Raw genomic sequence first — 24,472 nt, 5'->3', positions numbered from 1 at the left:
GTCAAAAACAAGCATGTTATTATTAATGCATGCAATAACAACATTGATTTTGAGTTATAAAATGTTATAGATTATTTTGTGCACTTAATGGAAGGAAGGCCCATTGCCCTCATGGTTATTTTTCAATATTTGACAAAGATTGTATATTTTGATGGCATCTATGTAAAACAGTTGACACTCCCTAATTTTTGTGTACTCATTTAAGATTTACTGATCAAGAAAGCAAAGATAGGAAACATAACTTCAGATTTCCTTTTCTTTTTTCAATTTTTTTCTCTGAACATTAGATGTTTGATTGTCTTCTTTTGTTTTAATCAATTCAATTGTGTTTCTTTGTTTTGTAACTGCCTGTAAGAAAATGAACCTCAAGGTTGTATGAAGTATACACAGTTTGATAGTAAATATACTTTGACTTCTGACTTCTAAAATTCAGACCAAATTTCTTTTTGATGGTTGAACATGACCGTCCTGGTGCTCAGCTGCCACCTAGTGGTTCCTTGAAGAAATCCAGATGGACTCCACACATCTTCCTAATATTTTAATTTCTATTGTTCCATACACTGTCCTTCAAAAGGAATCCGAAGAAATTCTCTGATAGCTTTAGGTGAGTGACTTTTGTGTTGCTGAATGAGGTTGGTTGCACTACCTTTAAAAGTACTAAATCAATTACTCTTCCTAAGAGAAAAAAAATTACACATTAACAAAAAAGAAGTTATTTTTCCTCAAATTCAAGGAAGTAAAAACATTTTAAACTTAGCAGAACTGATCAGTGTGTTGTGTGGAGTCTGGTTCCAATCCAGTGCCAACATTAGGAACATAGTTATTTACTACCTGCAAAATGCAAGTGCTCCAAATGAATTATAAACCAGTGCTCGGTCCCTTCTTCAGAAGCACCTGATATGAGAAGTGTTGCAACAAAAGGTGAATTTCTGCATTTAGGACAGAAAGGTGATGTTTTAACACTACAACAATATTGAATTAACATTTGTTTTTAATTAGAATGACAGCTGATGGAGCTGCTGGCTTATAACTCCAGCAACCCAGGTTGGAACCTGACCTCATGTGGTCTGTGATCAGCATGCATGTTCTCCCTGTGAATTGTAGTGCTCTCCCAGATGCTCTGGTTTCCTGCCACATCCCAAAGACATGCAGGTAGGTAAGTTAAATGGCTACTATAAATTGTAGTAGCCATTAATGTGTATGCATATCTGGTGAGGTGTAGGCAGGAATGTGGGGAGAATAAATTAGGACCAGCATAAGTGTGTACACAATGGGTGGCTGTGACACATGGATCAAAGTGCCCTTTTCCATGTTGTATGATTAGATGAAATCAAAGACAAGTTTGAGGAAAGAAAGGTCACTGGAAAATCCGAACCCACTGTTATCAAAACTCCAATAGTGGAAGCTGTATTAACACCTAGGTATTCCTGAGAGAGTTTAATGCTTATTCTGATTAGCTGATATGTGAATGGAACTAATTCTCTAATACTAAGTCATTGCACCTTGATGAAAGTAAAAACATCTTAATCATTTTTAAAATTAACAACTTATGGCAGATTTGTTTGTCAGTCATTTTTTAAAAGGGTATAACAAATACATTGAAGAGATCACCACTTTACATCTCATATGAGATAAAATGTTACTTCAGAACTAACTTGAATATGAGTTTGAAACATTACTTAGTGTAGCAAAGTAGTATGCAGACATGAGATCCAGTGAAAATGTCATTCCATGATTTCACATAAACTCAAGCACTATTTTGAGTGTAACTAACCTTAGTTATGGAAAACAACACAAATTGCTATTTATTATTAAGTTGGATGATAATTACCCTTAACCATTTCGTATGTATTCAGTGCTAATTATTATTCTTGCCCAAGAAAAATATTAATTTCAGAAACCCTGTTGCAAGGGGATTTACATTTTAGTGCTGGGATATACAGGCTGATAACCTACAAGGACAACAGAGTATGGGTCATTAACTCAGAACTATACAATAGGCTAAGTCCCTTTAACTAGGTAACTAAGTACACTAATAATGTCAATGAAATTGCTGGTAGTGTAACAGACATCTACAGCTCTCTCTTACCATCTACTATCTGCTAAGACTTTTTTTTAGTAGAAAGTGAAAATCAATAAAGGTTGTGATGAAGAGATTAACCTGAAATTTGAACTCTGTTTCTCTTTCTGCAGATGCTTCCTTCTCTACTAAACATTCTCTCCATTTTCTGATTTTATTTATTATATTAATCGTTACATTTTATTTAATATTTTCTTCCTTTCTATTTGACAGAAGCACCTCAAAATCACGGAGTTTCATGGTAACCAGCAAACCTTCAACAGCTTGTCAAAGGCTACTCTTACAAGTCCACACCTGGTAATCCAGTGTAACTCAGCATAAACCAGGAATCAAGCCTGGTAACTTGCGTCTCTCTGATATTTGGTGCTATGTTTCCATGACACAAGAAGACATTGAGCTGTAAAACATTTTAATTAAATCTTTTATCAAACTCTAAATAACTAACATGAAATATCAACTAATGTAGTATTACCTTCCATAAGAAATGCCTTTTTAGTAGTAAGTAGTATATCACATAAAACTAAATACTAAATTGAAAACTTTCATGGAAATAAATTTCTATTTTCCTAGTCTTTGTTAATGAATGACAAAGTGATCCCATAAAAGACAGCTTCTTTTTCACTATGAACTATCGTGATGAGGTTTGACATTAGCAGATGATTTTTTTTTTAAACGGCAGATGCTATAAGTCTGGAATTCTAAAGTGCTGAATACACTCACCAAGTCTGGCAACCTCTATGGAGCAAGAAACAGAGTTAATGCTTCAATTCCAAGACTCTCCATCAGAATTGGGAAAGAGAAAGTGAAGTTTTCTCTCGCAGAGAGGTGGAGGAAGATGAGTGCTCGATATCAAATAATTTAACTTTAGGTAGGAGCTAATTCTTTCTGTGCGTATCAGAAATGGCCACTCCTGTCAGTCACCTATTTGGCTCAGGTTTACTCCTTCTCTGATTATACTTTGGCCTAATGGGCATGTCCCACAGCCTTGCAATTAGCAATAAAGCATAATCTGATCCTAAGCATCTGGTCTCACCCTATCAGGGATATCGGATTTGTTTAATTCTGCCCACCTCCAACTACTGCCCCACCCCAACCATCTAAACGATCTTCTCTCTCTCTATCCCAGTTCAGATAAACATGAAAGGTAAATTCTGTTTCACTTTCCACAGATGCTGGCTGGCATGCTGAGCATTTCCAGAATCCTCTGTTTTTATTTTGGACTTTAGCAGAGGTGTACCTACTGTGCACACGGTACTGTAGCATTACATACATGTTACTATGATAAAAAATGCTGTCACAGGTTCTTAACAATCATGCGTTCAAATTAGAAAGCCCCAACCTCTGTAGCCCAGAGCCGCTTCCCAATTTTTACAGCCTGTACTTGAGGCCGGGCTACAGGACTCGGCAACAGAGTAAGAGGATCAGAGGAAAATGGGAAGGGAATAGCCGAAACTGGAAACATTGAAGAAGGTACTTGTTCAACATTTGTCAGCATGGGGGCCACACAGCCTGAGGGATTCACCTTCCTGAACTGTTCAAGGTGGATACAGCTAAGCACTGACTCCTTGTGATGACTCTGGTCTGTAGGAGGAAAGATGCCTGCAAGGACTTCAGCTCTGAAATGAGATAAAGAGGTCATTGCGGGATGAGGATAGCCTGCACTCCAGTGCTGATGGCCTGACTCGACTGTCACAACTTCCCTCTGCGATGCATACGTGTTTAAGTGTGAAACCAGGCGAGTCTTCAAAGGGTCAGAATGGTCCAATCCCTCAGTCACGCTAAGGTATCTGGCAACTTCAGACAAGCACTCCCGAAATCCCAGGATCCTGTAATCAGTGGCAAATGCTGGAGCTTCAAAATAACCTGTTAGTACAAAATCAAACAATTAGAACCTGTGCAATAAAGCCCCTTCTAAAAAAAAAACAAATACACCAAAGTAAAATACAGGATCCATTAAGCCGAAAATTTAAATGCAAAATTCTATCTATTCTCCAACACTTGCTCAATAGCAGAAGAGAAACAGTTCCCCCACCCCTGATCTTTTAACTCTTCTCACCCGCCTATATAAACTTTCCCTGGGTCCCTTCCTCCTGTGGCCCAATCTTCTCTCCTTTCAGATTCCTTCTTCTCCAGCCCTTGACCTTTCCCACCCACCTGGCTTCACCTATCACCTTCCAGCTAGCCTCCTTCCCCTCTCCCCTCCCCCCTTTATTCAATGGCATCTTCCCCCTCCCTTCTCAGTATGTACTAAAGAAGGGTCTCGACACAAAAGATCGACTTTGATAGATGCTGCCTGCCCAGCTGAGTTCCTCCAGCATTTCATGTGGAGAAACATTTCAGGTTTACGTTGATAGATAGCTGCATCACAATCAAACTCAGTGCCTCAAGTTACAAAGTGGTGAAATCACTTTCACCGTATACCTTGGCTGCAGTGGTTAATAATCGTGAAAGCCAGGCTTAGCTGTCACCATCACTAGCTACCAAACAGCCACAGATATTCACGACTAAGATGAATAATGAACTGGAGAGTGACAGGCATCATAGCACTGCACCTCAGTAGGAAAAATGCCCTTCTAGGGTAGTTTTGAATCTGTGTGAGGGCACTCCATCACAAATTGACAGCAGTCAAACTCTGCAAACTGCCCTATGACTGATTACCATGGAAATCATATACATAGCCTGCGTAATTTTCTGTGTAATATGAACAACCATGAAAAGGAAACAGATCTCAGAATCAGAACCAGGTTTTACATCACCGGCATATGTCGTGAAAAGTGTTAACTTAACGGCAGCAGTACAATGCAATACATGATCATATCGGGAAAATAAATAGATTGCATGAAGTATATATATGCATATTAAATAGTTAAATTAAAAATTGTGCAAAAACAAAAATAATAAAATTAAGGGTGTGTTCATGGGTTCAATGTCCATTTAGGAATCCAATGGCAGAGGGGAAGAAGCTGTTCCTAAATCGCTAAGTGTGTGCCTTCAGGCTTCTGTACCTCCTCCCTGATAGTAAAAATGAGAAGAGGGCACGTCCTGGGTGATGAGGGTCACTAATAATGAATGTCACCTTTCTGAGACACTGCTCCTTGAAGATGTCTTGGATACTATGGAGACTAGTTCCCAAGATGGAGCTGACTAATTTTACACCTTTCTGTAGCTTCTTTCATTCCTTTGCAGTAGCCCCCCCCCCCCCACACCATACCAGACAGTGATGTAGCCTGTGAGTTCTGCTGCTCAGTTCAATACAGTAGATACATCAAGACCAGTATATTTTGGCCCAATTAGGCATTTGCCCTAATTAGCCAAATTTTTATGTTAAGTTAAAAAGATATTAAAAAAGACAAACTAAAGTTAACTGAATTACAAATTACGTATTTAAATAAAAAACAGAACAAATTAGAACACGATCAATGCTACTACAGTACTGTAGAATTGAATCCACACTAGACTGGGTAAACCATAACCAAAGCTTTTTCTCTTCATTTTGACCCTCCGTCCACACTGAAACAGCATTTTCCTTCCCCGAAAACAGAGCTTTTCTAAAATGCCCTCCAGAGTGTGTAAATCTGAAAACGCCAGCTGGACAGTGTAGTGTGTATGGGGTAACGAGGGCTTTTTAAAAATGCTGTCATGACATGCCAGAACAGATGGTGGCAGCAGCGTGGCATTTCATTGTTTTCTTGAACTAAGAGGAGGAAACGGAAATAGTAGACTGTTTCTTCTTCACTTGTTTTCTGTAGCTGTGTCCTGTACCCATGCCCAGTAGGAGAAGATTCGCCCAAATACCCATTTTAATGTGGATGGAGGTATTTTGAGAAACACCTGATGTGGACGCCTATCGTTTTTTCGTAACAAATTCACTAGCTCTGTGTGGATGTAGCCTTAGTTCCTAATAGTTATTGATAGAAGAATTCATCTAATATACATTGATGTGTATAGGGTGCCCAGGGCAGGGTAGCACCTTTGGTGAAGGGGCTTGTCCATTCTGGAGTACCTTTGGTCCCCACTGGATGCTCTGCTCTCACATGTGGTTCTAAGTAACTGTTTATATGCACCTATTGTCACACCCCAGTACATTGTTTTGACAGGCAGGCAAAATTAGGTATTGGTGGGCCTCATACCCAGTGAAATAGGGATATGGCCATACTAGCATGTGAAGTCAGCCCCAGTGGACTGTGCAGATGAGATCGACATCTTGGATTTTCAAAAAGCCTTTGACAAGGTGCCACACATGAGGCTATTAACAAGTTAAGAGCCCATGGTATTACAGGAAAAATAGTAGTATAGATAAAGCCATGGCTGATTGGCAGAAGGCAAAGAGTGAGAACAAAGAAAGCCTTATCTGGTTGGCTGCCGGTGACTGGGACCATTCCTTTTACACTATATGTCAATGACTTGGATGATGGAATCGATGGTTTTGTTGCAAAGTTTGAGGATGATACAAAGACAGGTGGAGAGGCAGGTAGTTCTGAGGATGTAGAGAGGCTGCAGAAGGACTTAGACAGATTAGGAAAATCGACAAAGAAAAGGCAGATGGAAAACAGTGATGGGAAGTGTATGGTCATGCACTTTGATAAAAGAAATAAAAGGGTAGCCCATTTTCTAAATGGAGACAAAACTTAAAAATCTAAAATGCAAAGGGACTTGGAAGACCTTGTGCAGGATTCCCTAAAGGTTAATTTGCAGGTTAAGTCTGTGGTGAGGAAGGCAAATGTGATGTTAGCATTCATTTCAAGAGGACTAGAATATAAAAGAAAGGATGTAATTTTAAAGCTTTGAAAAGCACTGTTAGGCCTCACTGAGAGTATTGTGAGCAATTTTAGGCCCCTTATCTAAGATAGGATGTTCTGACACTGGAGAGGGTTCAAAGGAGATTCACAAAAATTATTCCAGGATTGAACACCTTGTTATATGAGGAGCATTTGATGGCTCTGGGCTGCTATTCACTAGAATTCAGAAGAAAGAGGGGTGACCTAATAGAAACTTATCAAATGGTGAAAGGTCTTGATAGAGTGGATGTGGAAAGGATGTTTCCTACAATGAGAGAGTCTAGGACTAGAGGACACAGCCTCAGAATAGAGGAGCATCCTTTCGTTAACAGATGAGGGATTTCTTTAGCCAGAGAGCGGTGAATCTGTGGAATTCATTGCCACAGGCAGCTTGGAGGCCATATCTCTATGAATATATAAGGCAGAGGTTGATAAGATTCTTAATTGGTCAAGCATGAAGGGATACGGGGAGAAGGCAGGAGATTGGAGCTGAGAGCAAAAATGGACCAGTCATCATGAAATGGTGGAGCAGATTCAATGGGCCAAGTGGCCTAATTCTGCTCCTGTATCTTATGGTCTTATTACAGTCTTAACAATGAGATCCAATGGTCGAGAAGGTAGTTCTGCGTTGCTTCTTGGAGAGCAAAGGGCATGATAAGGTACAGAAGAAGTCGTGGTTATCCACTGCAACCAAGGAACATCCCAGTTTGAGATTATTCTCTTACAACTGAACCCAGACTTCCAAGGTCAATAGAGTGGAACTGTCGCAATGCAATGGCTTTTCCACTTTAAAAACTATACAAGTTTCACTGATACTGTCGGATATGATGGGGAACTAGCATGCTGCTGTGTTCTCTTGATTGAGTGTGATGAAGAAAACTGGCACAAACACCCACTGCAGATAATGGATTGCCTTCTTAAAATGTTGTTGATGACTGCATCCTCCAAATCTTAATTTTCATTGTAACATTCAAAATGATTATCAGTACTGTTATGTATTTAATATTTCAATAATATTTGGGTAATATGGTAAATATATTATTTGATTAAGCATTCTTTGTTGTTTATATAATTTGTTACAGCTTATATGTAAAATTATGCAAATCGCATCCCTCATTCTGTCACCACCTCATATGTGCGCACATCACTTAAAGTGTAAACTAACAGTATGTGCTTGTCCTGGTCTTACTGTGTTTTCCCTTCAATTAGCTTTATGTTTTAGAGTTAAAAAAACATAACAGTGATGATGAATGCATTTAAAACAAACTGTGATGACCACCTCCCTGTTGAAGCACAGCGAGACTTTTGAGTTTAAAAAAACCCACATTTGTTTCTTCACAAGTAGACAAGACAGATGGCAGAGTAAAAAAAAAAGCAGAACACAAATGAATTCATGGGTTCATAGATAGTGAGTACCAGGTGATAATAATCATAAGAAAAAGAGCAGAAATGGCTGGCTACGTCAGAAAGATAAACGGGTTCAGGTGCACAAAAGATGACTGGATAATGTGTACTGAGTGGATTGAGCAGAATTTTGAAGCAAATGAAATAGCCAATGTAGCGTAAGTGCCAGTTTTGCCGAATACATTGGGTGGAAAAGCAAACAGTTTGTTTAGAAGTTTATCTGTTCCAAGCAAACCAGCCAAAATGAGCTTTCCTGATATCATGAAAGTAATGCAAGAACACTTAGAACCAAAACCACTGTTGACTGCTGAACACTTTAGGTTTCATTAGTGAAATCAAAAGAATGGGGAGACCAGTTCAGCCTATGCGGCTGAATTGAAGAGACTGTCGGAGCATTGTCAGTTTAGTAATGGGCTTAAAGGTGCACTGAGAGATTAGATAATTTGTGGAATCTTATAAGAAAACATTCAAAAATGGATCCTCACTCAGATTTTTAAAAAGCACAACTCACATTTAAAATAGCAATTGAAATTGCTGTATCAATGGAAACAGAAGTCAGGGATGCAATTGAATTGTAGTCAGGAATTAAAATGAGCAGGAACAAAATTGCAATGTCTAAACAGAAACCTGGCCAATCAAATTGTGTAACTGTTGTGGCAGGGGCTCACATACACCAGAACAATGTAGGTTGAAAGGCTACTTTGTCACAGATGGTAGAACTTAGAGAAAATGTAACAAAGTAATGCATACAAAGAGCATATTGGAAAGACGAAAATAAATGGACTACACAAGGAAGAGATAAAGATAAAAAGTCCAGTTGCAGCTTCAAAAAGAACACTAATCTACATGCTGTTGATGAAAAATCTGATTGTGATGACAGTGACAGATGATCGAGTAGCCTTGAGAATTACAATGCGAAAACTAATGAGAGACAAGCAATATGGCTTACACCAGAAATGAACAGCAACTTAATCAAATGGATTGGACACTCGCCCGGCTGTGTCAGTCATTCCACGAAATGAGTTTAAACAACATTTTAAAGATACTGAACTGAATCTTGCAGATACCCAGCTAAGAACTTATACGGGATAAAAGATAACTCCTGTGGGAATGACATTCCTTTCAGTGAAATGGAACAGCCAACAAGCCGCATTGGGCTTCTATGTGGTAAAAAGAGGAGGACCAGCATAGTGAGGCTGTGATTTAATGAGGCAACTTCAGCTTGATTGGAGATCCATCCACCATTTGCATGCCACATCCCCTGCAATAGAGTCAACTGAAAGCAAATTAAGAAATACACTGGATGATGCCACAGCTGTATTCGAGGATGGCATTGGGGAACTCAAACATACTAAGGTAAAATAGAGTTAAATAAGAATGCTACATCCAAGTTTTACAAAATCCATCTGGTTCCTTATACCATCTGTGATAAAGTAGCCAGTGAGCTAGAGTGCATGGAGGCTGAAGGAATTCTTTCCAAGGTTGTATGGAGCTCATGGACAACACCAGTAGCCAAGAAAAATGAGTCTGTCAGGATCTGTGGTAACTTTCAGGTCACCATCAACCCAGTATTGAAAGTAGATCAATACCCTCTGCCCAGGATGATGGTCATCTTTCTGAAGGGAAACACTTTAGCAAAGTGGACCTAACTGAGTCTACCTGCAGATGGAAATGCAAGAAGAGTCCGAAGTGTGTCTCACCATAAACACTCACAAGGGGCTTAATTGCTACAATGGGCATATACTGGAGGAGGATCTGCAGCTGCACTCTGGCAGAAAGCTATGGATCAGGTGCTGCAAGGCTGTCCAGGCACTCCATGTTACCTGGACAACATCAGTGTTACCCATAAGGATGGCAAGGAACATCTGCAAAACTTCAAGACAGTGTAAAAAAGATTACAAGATTATAGGCTGAGCATGACATATTTCATTATGCCACCATGTTTTATGTGCACACATCGCTTAAAGTAAAAACGAAAAGCACACGTTTGACTTAGTCTCCCCGTGTTTTTCTCTCAATTCATTTTATGTTTTGAAGTTACAAAAGATAACAAAGACCTTCAAATTCTTCATAGTTCCTAACTTGTTGAAGTAATTAAATCATTTAATTTTCACTCCTGACCATTTTTGACATTATCAAACTTGAAATCGCAGTGAGCAAAACAATTCTAAATGGCTTTACTGCTTATTTCTCGCCAACTATCACTAACACACAATTGACATTATTAAAAACTGTCTGCTCTAAGCATAGTATAGTGTCTAATGGCTATACAAGTTCACTTGACTGCCGCTAGATAGAAACTGTTTGGCAACAGTCTCCTGTTCCAATTAAGCAGCATAGTATCCCAAATAAATGAAGGGAATCCCAGATATTTTCTCAATTAGTTTTTGTTCTTTATGTGTTGTCCCAAATAAGCAGCTGTCCTGATTAACTGATGGACCAATTAACCTGAATCCACTGTCCTTGCTGATTTGATTTGATGCAAAACAATGGATTTCACTTTATGTTTCAATGCCTATGTGACAGATAAAGCTAATTACTTTAGTTCCTCATCCCATTCCTTATGGTCTTATGATCTGTGACTTCTGCATAGTCACAGTGGGGCCCAATACAAACTTGAGAAACAGTGCCTTACTTTGTTCCAGGCATGTTGTAGCCTTCTAGACTCTGCAATTTAAGGTAATTTGATTTATTAGTCTGTACCTGTCATCTATCTATAATATTCAATGATCTTGATTTTTTTTGTTGGCTTTTTGTCTCTCTCTGGGAGTGAAGGGGAAAATCTGTAGATGTAATTTATAGAAATTCAAATAGGCGAACAAAGGAGTTTGGTGCATAAATTAGAAGTCTGTGGTATTGCAAACTAGCTGTTTTGCAAAAAAACAGAGATTTGGTATTAACGTGCTCTTTTCAGACCGAAAGGAGATAACTTTGAAGTGCTCCTCACAACCACATTAATGACCTGAAGGAAGGAACAGCCTGTGAAGTTTCCACACTCACCCATGATATGAAAATGAGTAGATGAGCAGAAAGTCATCGGGTTGTGGAGCAGCTCAGCACAGAAACAGGTTTTTCAGCCCATAGTTCATGTGATTCTTTATTCTGTACCTGGACCATAGCCCTCCATACCCCTCCCATTTATGTACTTATTCAAACCCCTTTTAAACGGTTCAACAAAACCCACATCCACCACTTCCACTGACAGCTCATTCCACACTCACACCACCCTCTGAGCGAAGAGGTTTCCCTCAGGTTCCCCTTAAACATTTCACCTTTCATCCTTAATTAATAACCTCCAGTTCTGATGTCACCCAACCTCAGTGGAAAAAGCCCGTTTGCCTTTATGTTTGACCTCATGATTTTGTTCATCTCTATCAAACCTCCCTTCATTCTCCTATGCCCCAGGGAATAAAGTCCTAACCTATTCAACCTTTCCCTGTACGCTTAGGCTACATCCACACTAGACCGGATAATTTTGAAAACGCCAGATTCGCGTAAAAACGATAGGCGTCTGCACTATGCATTTTTTAAAATATCTCTGTCCACATTGAAACAGAGATTTTGGTGAATCTCCTCCTGGCAGGACACATCTATCAAAAACAAGCAACATGTTTGGTGCTGAGTCTCGCTGTGAAAGACGGTGCGTGTTTATTCAGTTACAGGCTAGAGAAACTTAAATGACGGACAGCTGTTGGCTTTGGCACAGGAAGATTTAAAAGTAAAAAGCAAACAAATACTGAAGCGTATGGAGGAAACCGACAGGGAGTTCAGACTGTATGACCCAGCTGATGACGAACATTGAAAAACTGACTAACTCTGTTGCATTAATAAAGCACCTTGTTAAATGTATAAAACATGTCTGCATCAGTACTATCTTGTATTTCCATACAATGTTGCATTAGGCTGTTACACGTCTATTGTCAGAGAAGTACTTGCATAAATAGGTAAACCACCTTCATACAAGCAAGGGCAGAAAACAGGGTAAAGTGAGTATACTTATTTATTCAGTAATTTATGGGTCAAAGTATTTGGTGAGTACATTTCTAACTCTTCTGGCTTCAGTCTCGTTGCCGTCTATTCTGAAATTGTTAGGTTGTGTTCAAGAAAACAATGAAATGACGTGCTGCCGTCTGACAGTGTTTTCAGATTTCTCCGGTTACCCCGTTCACACTGATCTGCCCGAGCAGGATTTTCAAAAATACCCACCCTGGAAAGCGTTTCTGAAAAGCTCCGGTTTCAGGGGATGAAAATGCCGTTTTAGTGTGGACGGAGGGCTTACAAAATACATGTAAACAACATCCATTGCCTTTCCTCCATCAACTTTTGTGGCAACCTCCTTGAAAAGCTCTGTAAGATTACTTACACATAACCTGCCACACTCAAAGCCACGTTGACTATACCTAATTAGGCCCTATCTATTTAAGTGCTTATCATCATCCAGTCTTCAGGTACTTCATCTGCCTGCCACGGCCTCTGCAATTTCTGGGCCTCCCACAAAGTTTGAGGGAACACCTTAAAAGGCCCTGAAGCTTGGTGTTTATGCTAATTTGTCTCAAGACAGCAAGTATCTCCTCTTCTGTAATCCAGAAATGGTCCATGGTCTCACTACTGTTTTGTCTCAGTTTTATAGTCTGGATCCATCTCCCAAGTAAATGCACAGGCAGAAAATCAATTTAAGATCCTCACATCTCTTTCAGCTCCAAACATAGATGACCACACTGATCTTTAAATGGACTAATTTTGACCCTCTCTATCCTCTTGCTCTTAATATATCTGTTGAAGCCCTCAGGGTTCTCCTTTACCTTGTCTGCCAAAGCCACATAATGTTTTCGATTAGTCCTCGTGATTTCCCCATTAAGTACTCTCTTGCATTCCCTATATAACTCAAGTAGCTGATTTGTTCCTTGCTGTCTGTATCTGTTATGCACCTCATTCTTCTTTTTAAGCAGGGCATCAATATCTCTCTAAAACCAAGGTTCCCTAAACCTGTTAGCCTTGCTTTTTATTCTAACAGGAACATACAAACTTTGTGCTCACAATATCTCATTTTTGAAGTCCTCCCACTTACCAAGCATTCTTTTGCTAGAAGACAACCAATCTTAATCCAGCTTTGCCAGATCTTGTCTGATGCCATCAAAATTGGCACTTCTCCAATTTAGAGCCTCACACTGAGGACCAGTCCAATCCTTCTCCATAATTATCTTTAAACTAATGGAATAATGATTACTAGATCCAGAGTGTTCCCCTACACACACATCTGTCACCTGCCCTATCTTGATCCCTAAACAGAGATCCAGTATTGCAACTGTCTGCTATCTCTCTACAATTTGTTCTTCTAAATTCCTTAAGTAGATAAGAAGGTAAATGGTTTTTTGTCCTTCCTTACAAAGAGGCTGTAGTTTTAAAGTAGGAAGATTTTATTCGACTTGTGCAGCATGCTATTGAAGCCTTGCCTGGAATATGGTGTACAGATTTGTTCCTCGCAGCCAAGCATGTAATAATATTGGAGGCAGTACAAAAGAGATTCACCAGGCTAATTCCTGGGATGAGAGGATTGTCTGGGATGAAGAAAGAATAAAACGTTTAGTATTCCTTAGAGTTTAGATGAATGAGATTATCCAAGCAAATAAAATCCTGAGGGGCTTTGATACACTATATGTTGGGGTGTTTTCGCTAGTGGAAGGAGACATAACAACAATTAGTCTGATCATTTAAAACTAAGTTACACAGAAATGTCTTCGCACTGAAGATGGCGAATTTCTGGAAGTCTCGGCCCTAGTGGGTAATGGAAGTATTGAAAGTGGAGGTGAATAAATATTGAATAGATAGAGGAATAGAGGGGCATGGATGAGCGGCACAGAAGAGGAGAGCATACATCAACCATGATCATACTAAATGGTAAGGGGGCTTAAAGGTGGCCTACTCCAGCTCCTTTCTTGTGTGTTCTTGTACTTTACATTTTCTGCTTTTCGCAGGGATCGCTCCCTACGCGATTCCCTTGTCCACTCGTACCCCCCCCCCCCCCCCATCCCTTCCCACCAATCTCACTCCTGGCACTTACCCTTGTAAACGGAACAAGTTCTACACCTGCCCTTACACTTCCTCCCTCACCACCATTCAGGGCCCCAGACAGTCCTTCCAGGTGAGGCGACACTTCACCTGTGAGTCAGCTGGTGTGGTATACTGCGTCCGGTGCTCCCAGTGTGGCCTTTTATATATTGGTGAGACCTGACGCAGATTGGGAGACCGTTTCGCTGAACACCTACGCTCAGTCTGCCAGAGAAAGCAGGATCTCCCAGCGGCCACACATTTTAATTCCACGTCCCATTCCCATTCTGATATGTCTATCCATGGCCTCCTCTACTGTCAAAATGAATCCAAACTCAGGTTGGAGGAACAACACCTTATATACCGGCTGGGTAGCCTCCAACCTGATGGCATGAACATTGACTTTTCTAACTTCCGTTAGTGCCCCTCCTCCCCTTCTTACCCCATCCCTGACATATTTAGTTGTTTGCCTGTTCTCCAACTCCCTCTGGTGATCCCCCCCTCCTTTCTTTCTCCTGAGGCCTCCCATCCCATGATCCTTTCCCTTCTCCAGCTCTGTATCACTTTTGCCAAACACCTTTCCAGCTCTCAGCTTCATCCCACCCCCTCCGGTCTTCTCCTATCATTTCGCATTTCCCCCTCCCCCCACTACTTTCAAATCTCTTACTATCTTTTCTTTCGGTTAGTCCTGACGAAGGGTCTCAGCCCGAAACGTCAACAGTACTTCTCCTATAGATGCTGCCTGGCCTGCTGTGTTCCACCAGCATTTTGTGTGTGTTGTTTTAATTTCCAGCATCTGCAGATTTCCTCGTGTTTGCACCGTAAATCCAATACTGGTCTCCCTGCAGTTTGCTTACCAACCACATATTGGAATCGAAGACACCACTATCTTTCTGCTTCAATAGGCTAACACCCATCTGGATGAGCCAGGCAGCACTGAGAGAATCATGTTCTTTGATTTCTCCAGTGTTTTTAACACCATACAATTTGCTTTATGAGGGAGTAAGCTCACGACGATGTAGGTGGATGCTCCACTAGTGTCCTGGATTACAGACTGCCTGTTCAAACAGCCACAGTATGTGAGATAGAGTGCAGAGCTGTGTATTAGATACTGTGGTTAGCAACACAGGAGCATCTCAGGGGACTGTCCTATCCCCTTTCCTGTTCACCGTCTACACCTCGGGCTTCAGATACAACTCAGAGTCCTGCCACCTGCAGAAGTTTTCAGACGATTCGACAGCTGTGGGCTGTATCAGCTGGGGTCAAGAGGCTGTGTACAGAAGAGCGGTGAACAACTTTGTTGAGGGGTGTGGGCTGAGTCACCTGCAGCTCAATGTAACCAAGACAAAGGAGTTGGTGGTGGACTTCAGGAAGGTGAAATACACCCTGCATCCCCATCTCCATCAAGGGAGCAGATGTGGAAATAGTCCAGGACTATAAATACCTGGGAACTCACCTGGACAATAAACTGGACTGGTCTAAAAATAGAGAGGCTCTGTACAAGAAGGGACAGAGCCGACTGTACTTACTGAGGAGGCTCTGGTCATTCGATGTCTGCAGTACTATGCTGCAGACGTTCTAAGACTCAGTGTGGGCCAGCACTTGATTCGACGCTGTAGTCTGCTGGGGCAGCAGGGTGAGAGCAGCTGACACCAAGAAGATGGATAAGCTCGTCAGGAAGGCTGATTCTGTTCTGGGGGTGGAACTGGATTCCCTGGTGGTTGTGTCTGAGAGGAGGATCCTGCAGAAGCTATGGAGCACTATGGACAATCCCTCTCACTCCCTTCATGACATACTGGACAAACAGAGGAGGGCCTTTAGTAACAGTCTGATTCCAACGAGGTACACCACTGAACGCCACAGGAGATCCTTTCTCCCTGTGACTATAAGACTCTATAGAGCCTCCTCCTTGAGTATAGAATTATATGGTTTCATTGCACATCTGTATTTTGCACTATTACTTTTTAATGCACATTTTATAGTCGTTTCAGACCTCAATGCTTACATTTTGTAATTTAAAGTATGTATTTCTGACTGAAAAACCTTGCAACAATAATTTTCTTTGGGATAAATAAAGTTTTATCTTATCTTATCTCATCTTAATCAGAAACAGCTACTGGCAGCTGTGCTAGCTACACTCATATCCTGTGCAAAAGAAAATATTATCTGGCTGGCACAGCAGGTGGATCGGGTGTGAGGATATGACAAATCAGAAACAGTGAAGCTGTAATCAAATTCAGAGTGCCTGCTATACCCAGCATCGAATGCTTTTGTTGTTGGAATCTGATCCGTGTTCTCATTCCAATGAGAAAGTCAACTGGCACCAGTACAGATATCCGCCCATCAGGAATCAATAGATACAAGAACCTCAGGATCAACAGATACATCTCTAAGCATGCATTCACATCTTTTCATGTCTCATAATACTTTTTATCTGTAAGCTCCTGTGAAAGCGTGGAAGTTTTACTCCATAAGACTACCCACCATGAAATGTATGTGCTTCTCATGGAAATCTAGTAACAAAGAAGCTATTCATTCTTAACGCCCAGTCAGTGTTAACTCTTCAACTATCTAATCCAATCATATTTCCCTGCCCTTCCCCCATGTTCTTCTCTAATACAATCTGTTTAAATACTCATCCGATTCCCTTTTAAGTCATTTCAAAATCAATCGACCTCCAGGAAGCATTTTATTGCCACTCTACGTGCTAGCAATGCTTTTAAATGTATTCTTCATTTTTAATGATATCCTTAATTATTGTTATTGAGTTGAGAACCAGTGGAAATTTTCTGTGTTTCATAATTCTGAATAAAAGCTATTCAATCTCATTTTAATATTATCTGATCCATCACTGCTCAGATGTTCCAACTTTTATCCACAATCACACCTTCACATATAGTAAGTCACATTACTCTGACATATCTGTGTACACCCTTCCCAATGGTAGACTGTGCTTGACAATTACGTACTTGACAATGTATCCACTTTTTCTTTGACGCATTTTACGGTTATGTATATAAAAAATGTTTCTAATGACTTGACATTTATCTAATCCCTTTCAGGACATCGGAGTGGAATTCGAGAGATCCAAAAGCAATTGTGTATTTCTGAAATGTAGGAAACACATCAGTTAACATTCCATATAGCAGACTCCCACAGACATGTGATGTTGGCCAGATGAACAGCTTCAGTATTACAGTCTGTGGAGATCGGCCAATACACTCAATAATTCTAAATATCTTTGGGCAATTTGGCTGAGGCAAAAGGTACAAAAAAGTCTGAATATTGTATCCATCCAAGGAGGAAAATACAGTGCTCCATGTGTGAACATCAAAAAATGTATTTAAAGAAACATTTGACTCCAAATCAATTTGAAGTTTTCTGTTGTCCCAGGTCTGAGATAAGCAAGACTGTCAAGAGCAGCACCCTCACCTGACCAACAAACACCAAGACATTGCTTGGCTGGCAATGAGAGGCCCCTCCCAGTCAGAGGTTTGCTCTACTCAGGACACATCACCCCCAATGTAAGCTGTCATCAGTATGGACATGGTGCGGAAGGAATGGTCACCCACCTTTTGCAGACTGTAGATTTGTTAAGAGGTTGTGAAGATTGATATAGGGGTCTGTGTCCCATTTCTTCCCTAGCAGCGGTTTGACAGATTACTCTGATCTACTAAGACTGCTCCCAAGAACACACAGCAAGGCAGACAGCAAATGGTGCTGGAAGATCATCAACTCAGTGAAGGACACCTTTAGTTTGCCTGAAACTTGGTCCTCCAGCACAGTGAGATGTCTGCAAGGGAATGCTGCAGACAGGCTATAGATGAGCATACTTGGGAATGCACTGAAGTTTGCTGCCGCCAAAGCTAAAGCACTTTGGGGAAGGACCACAGTACAGTGACCGTCCGCTACCACACATGGAGGGGCCCGAGTTGGATGTACCCCTCCAATAATCAAAGGGTCTATCACTTCAGGGAGCTACCTGAGTGGCAATGGTGCTACGTTTGTGCCTTTTTCTCTTTAAAGTTCACATTAATGAAAGAACGCACTATGAATGTAAAAGTTGTTTTTGCAAGTTTTTCCCTTTTATGTAAGACCATAAGACATAGGAGAAGAGTTAGGCCATTTGACCCATTGAGCAAGTTCTGCCATTTCATCATGGCTGATCCATTTTCCCTCCCAACTCCATTCCCCTGCCTTCGCCCCATAACCTTTCACATCCTAACTAATCAAGAACCTACCAAATTCTGCCTTAAATTCACCCAATGACCTGGCCTGCACAGCGGCTGTGGCAATGAATTCCACAGATTCATCACACTCTGGCTAAAAAATTCCTCCTCATCTGCATTCTATGTGACATGCTTTTATTCAGAGGCTGAATACTCTGGCCCTAGACCCTTCCACCATAGGAAACATCCTCTCCACGTTCATTCCATCTGGACCTTTCAATGCTCATTAGGTTTCAATGAGATGCCTGTCATTCTTCCAAATTCCAGTGAGTATGGGCTCAGAACCATCAAACATTCCCAGAATTATTCTTGTGAACCTCTTCTGAATCCTCTCCAATGTCAGCACGTCCTTTCTTAGTTAAGGGACCCAAAACTGCTCACAAGCCTCCAAGTGAGGCCTCACCATTACACCCTTTTATATTCTAGTCTTCTTGAAATGACTGTTAGCATTGCCTTTACCTTCCGCACCATCGACTCAACCTGCAAATTGACCTTTAGGTAATCCTGCACAAAGACTCCAAAGTTCCTTTGCACCTTGGATTTTTGAATTTTTTCCCCATTTAGGAATAGTCTACATTTCTGTCCTTTCTACTAAAATGCCATACACTTCCCAACACTGTATTCCATCTGCAACTTCTTTGCCCATTCTCCTTCTCCTAATATAAATCCTTCTACAGCCTCCCTGCTTCTTCAATCCAATCTGCCCCTCCACCTATCTTTGTATCATCCACAATTTTGGCCACAAGACCCTCAATTCCATCATCCAAATTATTGACATATAACATATAAAAGCCACCCCAACATCAGACCATGAGGAACACCACTAGCCACTGGCAGCCAACCAGGAAAGACTCCCTTTATTCAAACCCTTTGCCTCCTGCCAATCAGCTAATCCTCTATCTATGCTGGTGTATTTCCTGTAATACCATGGGAACTTAACTTGTATTGCAGCCTCATGTACTGCCCTCTGTCAAAGGCCTTCTGAAAATCCAGGTACACAACATTCACCAATTCTTTATCCTTCCTACTTGTAATTTCTTCAAAGAATTCCAACAGGTTTGTCATGCAAGTTTTTCCCTTAAGGACACCATGTTGACTTTGGCCTCCAAGTACCTCGAAACAACATCCATCACGCTACTGTCTGTAAGGAGTTAATACGTTGTCCCATGACCGCCCAGGTTTTCTCTGATTCTCCAGTTTCCTCCCACAGTCCAAAGACATACTGGTTAGTAGGTTAATCAGTCATTGTTAATTATCCCATGGTTAGTCTAGGATTAAATCAGAAGATTGCTGGGTCGCATAGCTTGAAAGTCCAGAAGGGCCTATACCAGGGCGTATCTCAATAAATATTTTAAAATAAATAAATTGGTATTCACTATCAACGCCAACATACTCCCAAACACTAAGGTCAGGTTAACTAGCCTATATTTGCCTTTATTTTGACTTCCCCACCACCCTCCCCTTCTTGAAGAGTGGAGTGACATTTATAATTTTTCATTCCTCTGGAACCATGCCAGAATCTAGTGATTCTTGAAAGATTATTATAAATGCCTGCAAAATCTCTTCAGCTACCTCTTTCAGAACTTTGGGGTGTAGTCCAACTGGTCCAAGAAACTTATTTACTTTCAAACCTTTCAACTTCCCAAGGATCTTCTCCCTTGTAATAGCAACTGCACTCACTTCTGCCTCCTGACACTCTTGAACTTCTGGAACACTGCTAGTGTCATCCACAGTGAAGATGCAAAATATTTATTTAGTTCATTTACCATTTCTTTGTCCCCATTACTGCCCAGTGTCATTTTCCAGAGGTCCGATATCTACTCTCACCTCTCTTTTACTATTAATATATCTGAAAAAAACTTTTGGTATCCTCTTTGATATTATTGGCTAGATAATTTCATATTTCATCATTTCCATCCTTGTGGCTTTTTGGTTGCCTTCTGTTTGTTTTTAAAAGCTTAACAATCCTCTAACTTCCCACTAATTTTTGCTGTATTATATGCCCTCCATTTTGTTTTTATGTTGTATTTGACTTCCCTTGCCAGTTACAGTTGTGTCATCCTACCTTTATGATACTTCTTTGAGATGGATGTATCCTGCACCTTCTGAATTGCTCCCAGAAACTCCAGGCACTGCTGTTCTGCCATCGTGCTTCCAAACTACTGTAGCCAGCTCCTCACTCATGCCTCACTTCCCTTTCCTCTACTATAATACTGAAACATCTGACTTTAGCTTCTCCCTCTCAAATTGCTGGCTGAATTATATCATAGTAGGATCACTGCCTCCTAAGGTTCCTTTCCCGTGAGCTCCCTAATCAAATCCAGTTCATTAAACAACACCCTGTCGAGAATCGCCTTTCCCCTGGTGGGCTCAACAATAAGCTGCTCCAAAAAGCCATCTCATGGGCATTCTACAAATTCCATCTCTTGGGATCCAGCACCAACCTGATTTTCCCAATCTACCTGCATATCAAAATCCCCCATGACTATTGTAATATTGGCCTTTTGACTTGCCTTTTCTACCTCCCGTCATAATTTGTAGTCCACATGCTGGTTGCTGTTCCAAAGCCTGTATAGTCTTCTTACCATTGCAGCTGCTTAACTCTACCCACTCTCATGCTTGTTTATGTACTTTGTTAATAAATTTACTTTGAACTTTAAACAAGGTTTCAACATCTGATCCCATGTCACCTCTTTCTAAGGACTTTCTTTCTTTTTCAATCTTTTTATTAAGTTTCATATAAAAAAAATACAACATAACATAATAATGAGTAGGTTATAAATACACTAGGCTTGAAGTTAAATTAGTAATAAGATATCAATATCTTATTGAGATATCAGCAAGGAACATCATAAAATAATCAAATCAAGTAATTGTATATAAAAGGATAATCACAAAAAGAGAGAAAAAAATACAAGAAAAAATATATATTGAAATAAAACCATAAACCTAAACTAACATGGGCAATAATAATAGTTTATATATACATGATAGTGTCAAGAACTCCAGAACTCCATACCAGAACAAGGATAAAAAGAGAAAAGATCCGGAAGAGGTCAAATTAACTCATATGAAAATGTCGAATAAATGGTCCCCAAGTTTCTTCAAATTTAATTGATGGGTCAAAAATAGTACTAATTTTTTCTAAACTCAGACAAGAAATAGTTTGAGAGAACCACTGGAACGTGGTAGGAGGGTTTACTTCTTTCCAATTTTGTAATATAGACCTTCTAGCCACTAGAGTTGCAAATGCGATCATTCGTCTAATCAAAGGGGAAAATTGACTACCATCCTCAACTGGTATACCAAAAATTGCAGTGATAAAATGGGGTTGTAAATCAATATTCCAAACTGAGGAAATGATAGCAAATATATCCTTCCAATAGTTATATAAGGTGGGACATGACCAAAACATGTGGGTCAATAAAGCAACTTCTGAGTGACATCTGTCACATTGAGGGTTAATCTTTCTAAGGACTTGATTGCATTTTTTACCAACTGAGCCACACAACCCCTCTGCCTACCTGCCTGTCCTTATGACACAATGTGAATCCCGGGCTGTTAAGCTCGTTAATCTTCTTTCAGCCACGACTGTGACGCCCAGAACATACCTGCCGATCCCTAACTGCGCTACAAGATCATCTACCTTATCCCGTATGCTGCGTACATTCAAGTATAACACCTTTAGTCATGTCTTTATCACCCTTTTTCAGCTTGCCCTCATGTTACACTGCAACTCATTCCACTGGTGGCAGTTTTGCCCTGTCACCTTCCTGACAGTCTCTCGACACGCTGCGACTGCTCGTGTACTAACTCCCCAATCCTCAGCCCTAACACTGTTTCCCATCCTCTAGCCAAATTAGTTTAAACCCTCCCCAACGGCTCTAGCAAACCTGCCCACAAGGATATTGCACTGCCCCCCCCCCCCCCGTTCAGGTGTAACACGCCCCTTTTGAACAGGCCTTTTTGAAGGCGATCCCAATGATCCAGAAATCTGAAACACTTGCCCCTGCACCAATTCTTCAGCCACGCATTCATCTACCAGATCATCTTATTTTTACCCTCACTGGCGCGTGGCACGGGCAGCAACATTAGAGGTTCCGCTTTTCAGCTTTTTACCTAACTCCCCAAATTCTGTCTTCAGGTTCTCCTCCTCCCTACGTCACTGGCTGCTCTCCCTCCCCCTTTACAATGCAGTGGGCCCTCCGAAACGTCCCAGACACGCCTCGCAGATTCCTCCCACCTCAGCTCTTCGGCAGCCGCGCTTTTAAACAAAAATAGCGCGCAGTGGGATGGAGGGGTTGCAGCATTTGCTCAGAGATTTGATACCTGGCATCTGAACTTTTGTTCATCAAGCCGCCTCTTATCAGTTACTGCTCGTCCACTATTCAAAGAACTGGGCATCACACTCACCTCTTCCGCTGCTCGTGTGGAGAATTTTCAAATGATCGACTGTCATTTGCAGAATTTCCGCTTTTTCCAGTTTGGTTGATCCCTATAAAAGGAGGGAACTGTTAGACGAAGAATGGACCACTCAACCCTATTCTCCTCAAACTATTTAAAATTTGGTGTAATACACCCAAAATACCAGTATTCTAGTAACCCCCCCCCCCCCCCATCACACGTTTGCCCGCACAGTGCATCTCCCCTACTCCGAACTACACGGGACGCTTCAATCCTACTTGCTTATCGTAGGCACTGGGAACCAGTCGGCGAAGTTCTGACAGACTGTTGTTAATGCGATCTCTTCGACGTTTCTCGACTATCTGCAATTAAACGAAAGGCCAGTTCTATAACTATCACAGCTCCGCTAAGGTGGGAAGGAAACAATAAAAATTAGGGCAGAGTGATTTGCAGGAAAGTTGTAAACCTACTCCGCGTCTCTTCTTCCGTGCCTGGTTCTGGGAGCAAGCTGCCAGTTTCCCGGGATTGAATTCCTTCTTGCTCCTATTTAAAATAAGATTTGCATAGACATCTCCTTAGCTTGTTTAATTGTGTTGCATTTTTAACTGATTTCCGCTAGTAACCGTGGAGCATTTCTCTAAATATAAACTAGGTAATAATTCGGGAGAATGAACGAGTAAAGAAATAATTTACCCGTTTTCATCTTCAATGTCTAATTCACTGTCCGAGGAGCTGAAGTCGACAGATCGCTTCATTATTGATTCGCCCGCTCTCGCCGAACACCGCTGTACTCCGGGCGTCGCGGAGGCTGCAGTGAGCTGCCGCTTTCCCACGGTATCAGTTTATCAGCGTCAGCAGCGGGCTCCAACCCTCCGGAGACCGCCTGATTGACAGTCGGCCCGGCCGGCTTTTCCTTAAGTCATCGCTGCCGCCCCGGGCTTCCCTCGGAGGGAGGCTTTCGCCGTTGCTGTGGCGATCGCTGACGAGTGCCTCCGTGCTGCTGGAGTTGCGCTCTGCCAAATTCAAAGTAAATGGTCAATGTGCCCTCGGTACAAAATCTTTACCGACTTAGTGGTTAGAAGTCGACACTTTCTGAGCTTTACCAAGAACGGCAAGACCTACAGAAAGTGGGGTATAATGCCCAGTCCATCACAGGAAAAGCCTCCCCCCCCCCCCCGATAAATGAGCACATCTAAAAAGAGCACTGCTACAAAACAAAGCGGCATCCATCCAGCACCAAGGACCCGCACTATCCAGGCCATGCGCTCTTCTGGCTGCTGCCATGGGGGAGGAGGTACAGGAACCTTAGGCTTACACCACCAGGTTTAGGAACAGTTATTACCCTTCAAACATTAGGGTCCTGATCCAGCGTGGATAACTTAACTCGCCTCAACACTGAACTGATTCCACATCCTCTAGACTCACTTTCAAGGACTCTACAACTCAGGTTCTTGGTATTGTTTACTTACTTACTCTTATTATTTTGTATTTGTAGTTTGCCTTCTTTTGCACTTAGGTTGTCAGTCTTC

At 41.2% G+C, this 24,472-nt stretch overlaps 1 protein-coding gene across 1 annotated transcript; it reads right to left on the bottom strand.

Moving 5' to 3' along the window:
• Positions 1-95: 95 nt before the first annotated feature.
• Positions 96-23,837, bottom strand: LOC132398926 (hairy/enhancer-of-split related with YRPW motif protein 1-like). Its single transcript, XM_059978762.1, has 6 exons — positions 23,637-23,837; positions 23,414-23,486; positions 23,222-23,305; positions 22,953-23,034; positions 3,603-3,943; positions 96-675 (listed from the first exon to the last, which is right to left on the bottom strand). Exons 1-6 carry the CDS (start codon positions 23,696-23,698, stop codon positions 667-669), a joined length of 651 nt encoding a protein of 216 aa, XP_059834745.1. The 5' UTR covers positions 23,699-23,837; the 3' UTR covers positions 96-666.
• Between the last annotated feature and the right edge of the window lie 635 nt (positions 23,838-24,472).

Source organism: Hypanus sabinus, chromosome 9, assembly GCF_030144855.1.
Source record: "Hypanus sabinus isolate sHypSab1 chromosome 9, sHypSab1.hap1, whole genome shotgun sequence".
NCBI classification, from domain to species: domain Eukaryota; kingdom Metazoa; phylum Chordata; class Chondrichthyes; order Myliobatiformes; family Dasyatidae; genus Hypanus; species Hypanus sabinus.
The sequence above is the reverse complement of the archived record's forward strand: the minus strand, read 5'-3'. Positions and strand labels throughout refer to the sequence as shown.

Bases quoted from the DNA above. Each gene is read 5' to 3' on its own strand.
- LOC132398926 (XM_059978762.1), bottom strand. From the start codon at position 23,698: ATGAAGCGATCTGTCGACTTCAGCTCCTCGGACAGTGAATTAGACATT. The intron at 23,306-23,413 runs GTAGGTTTACAA...GTTTAATTGCAG, and splicing joins CACGGAAGAAGAGACGCGGA to ATAGTCGAGAAACGTCGAAG. The intron at 23,035-23,221 runs GTAGGATTGAAG...CTCCTTTTATAG, and splicing joins CCAGTGCCTACGATAAGCAA to GGATCAACCAAACTGGAAAA.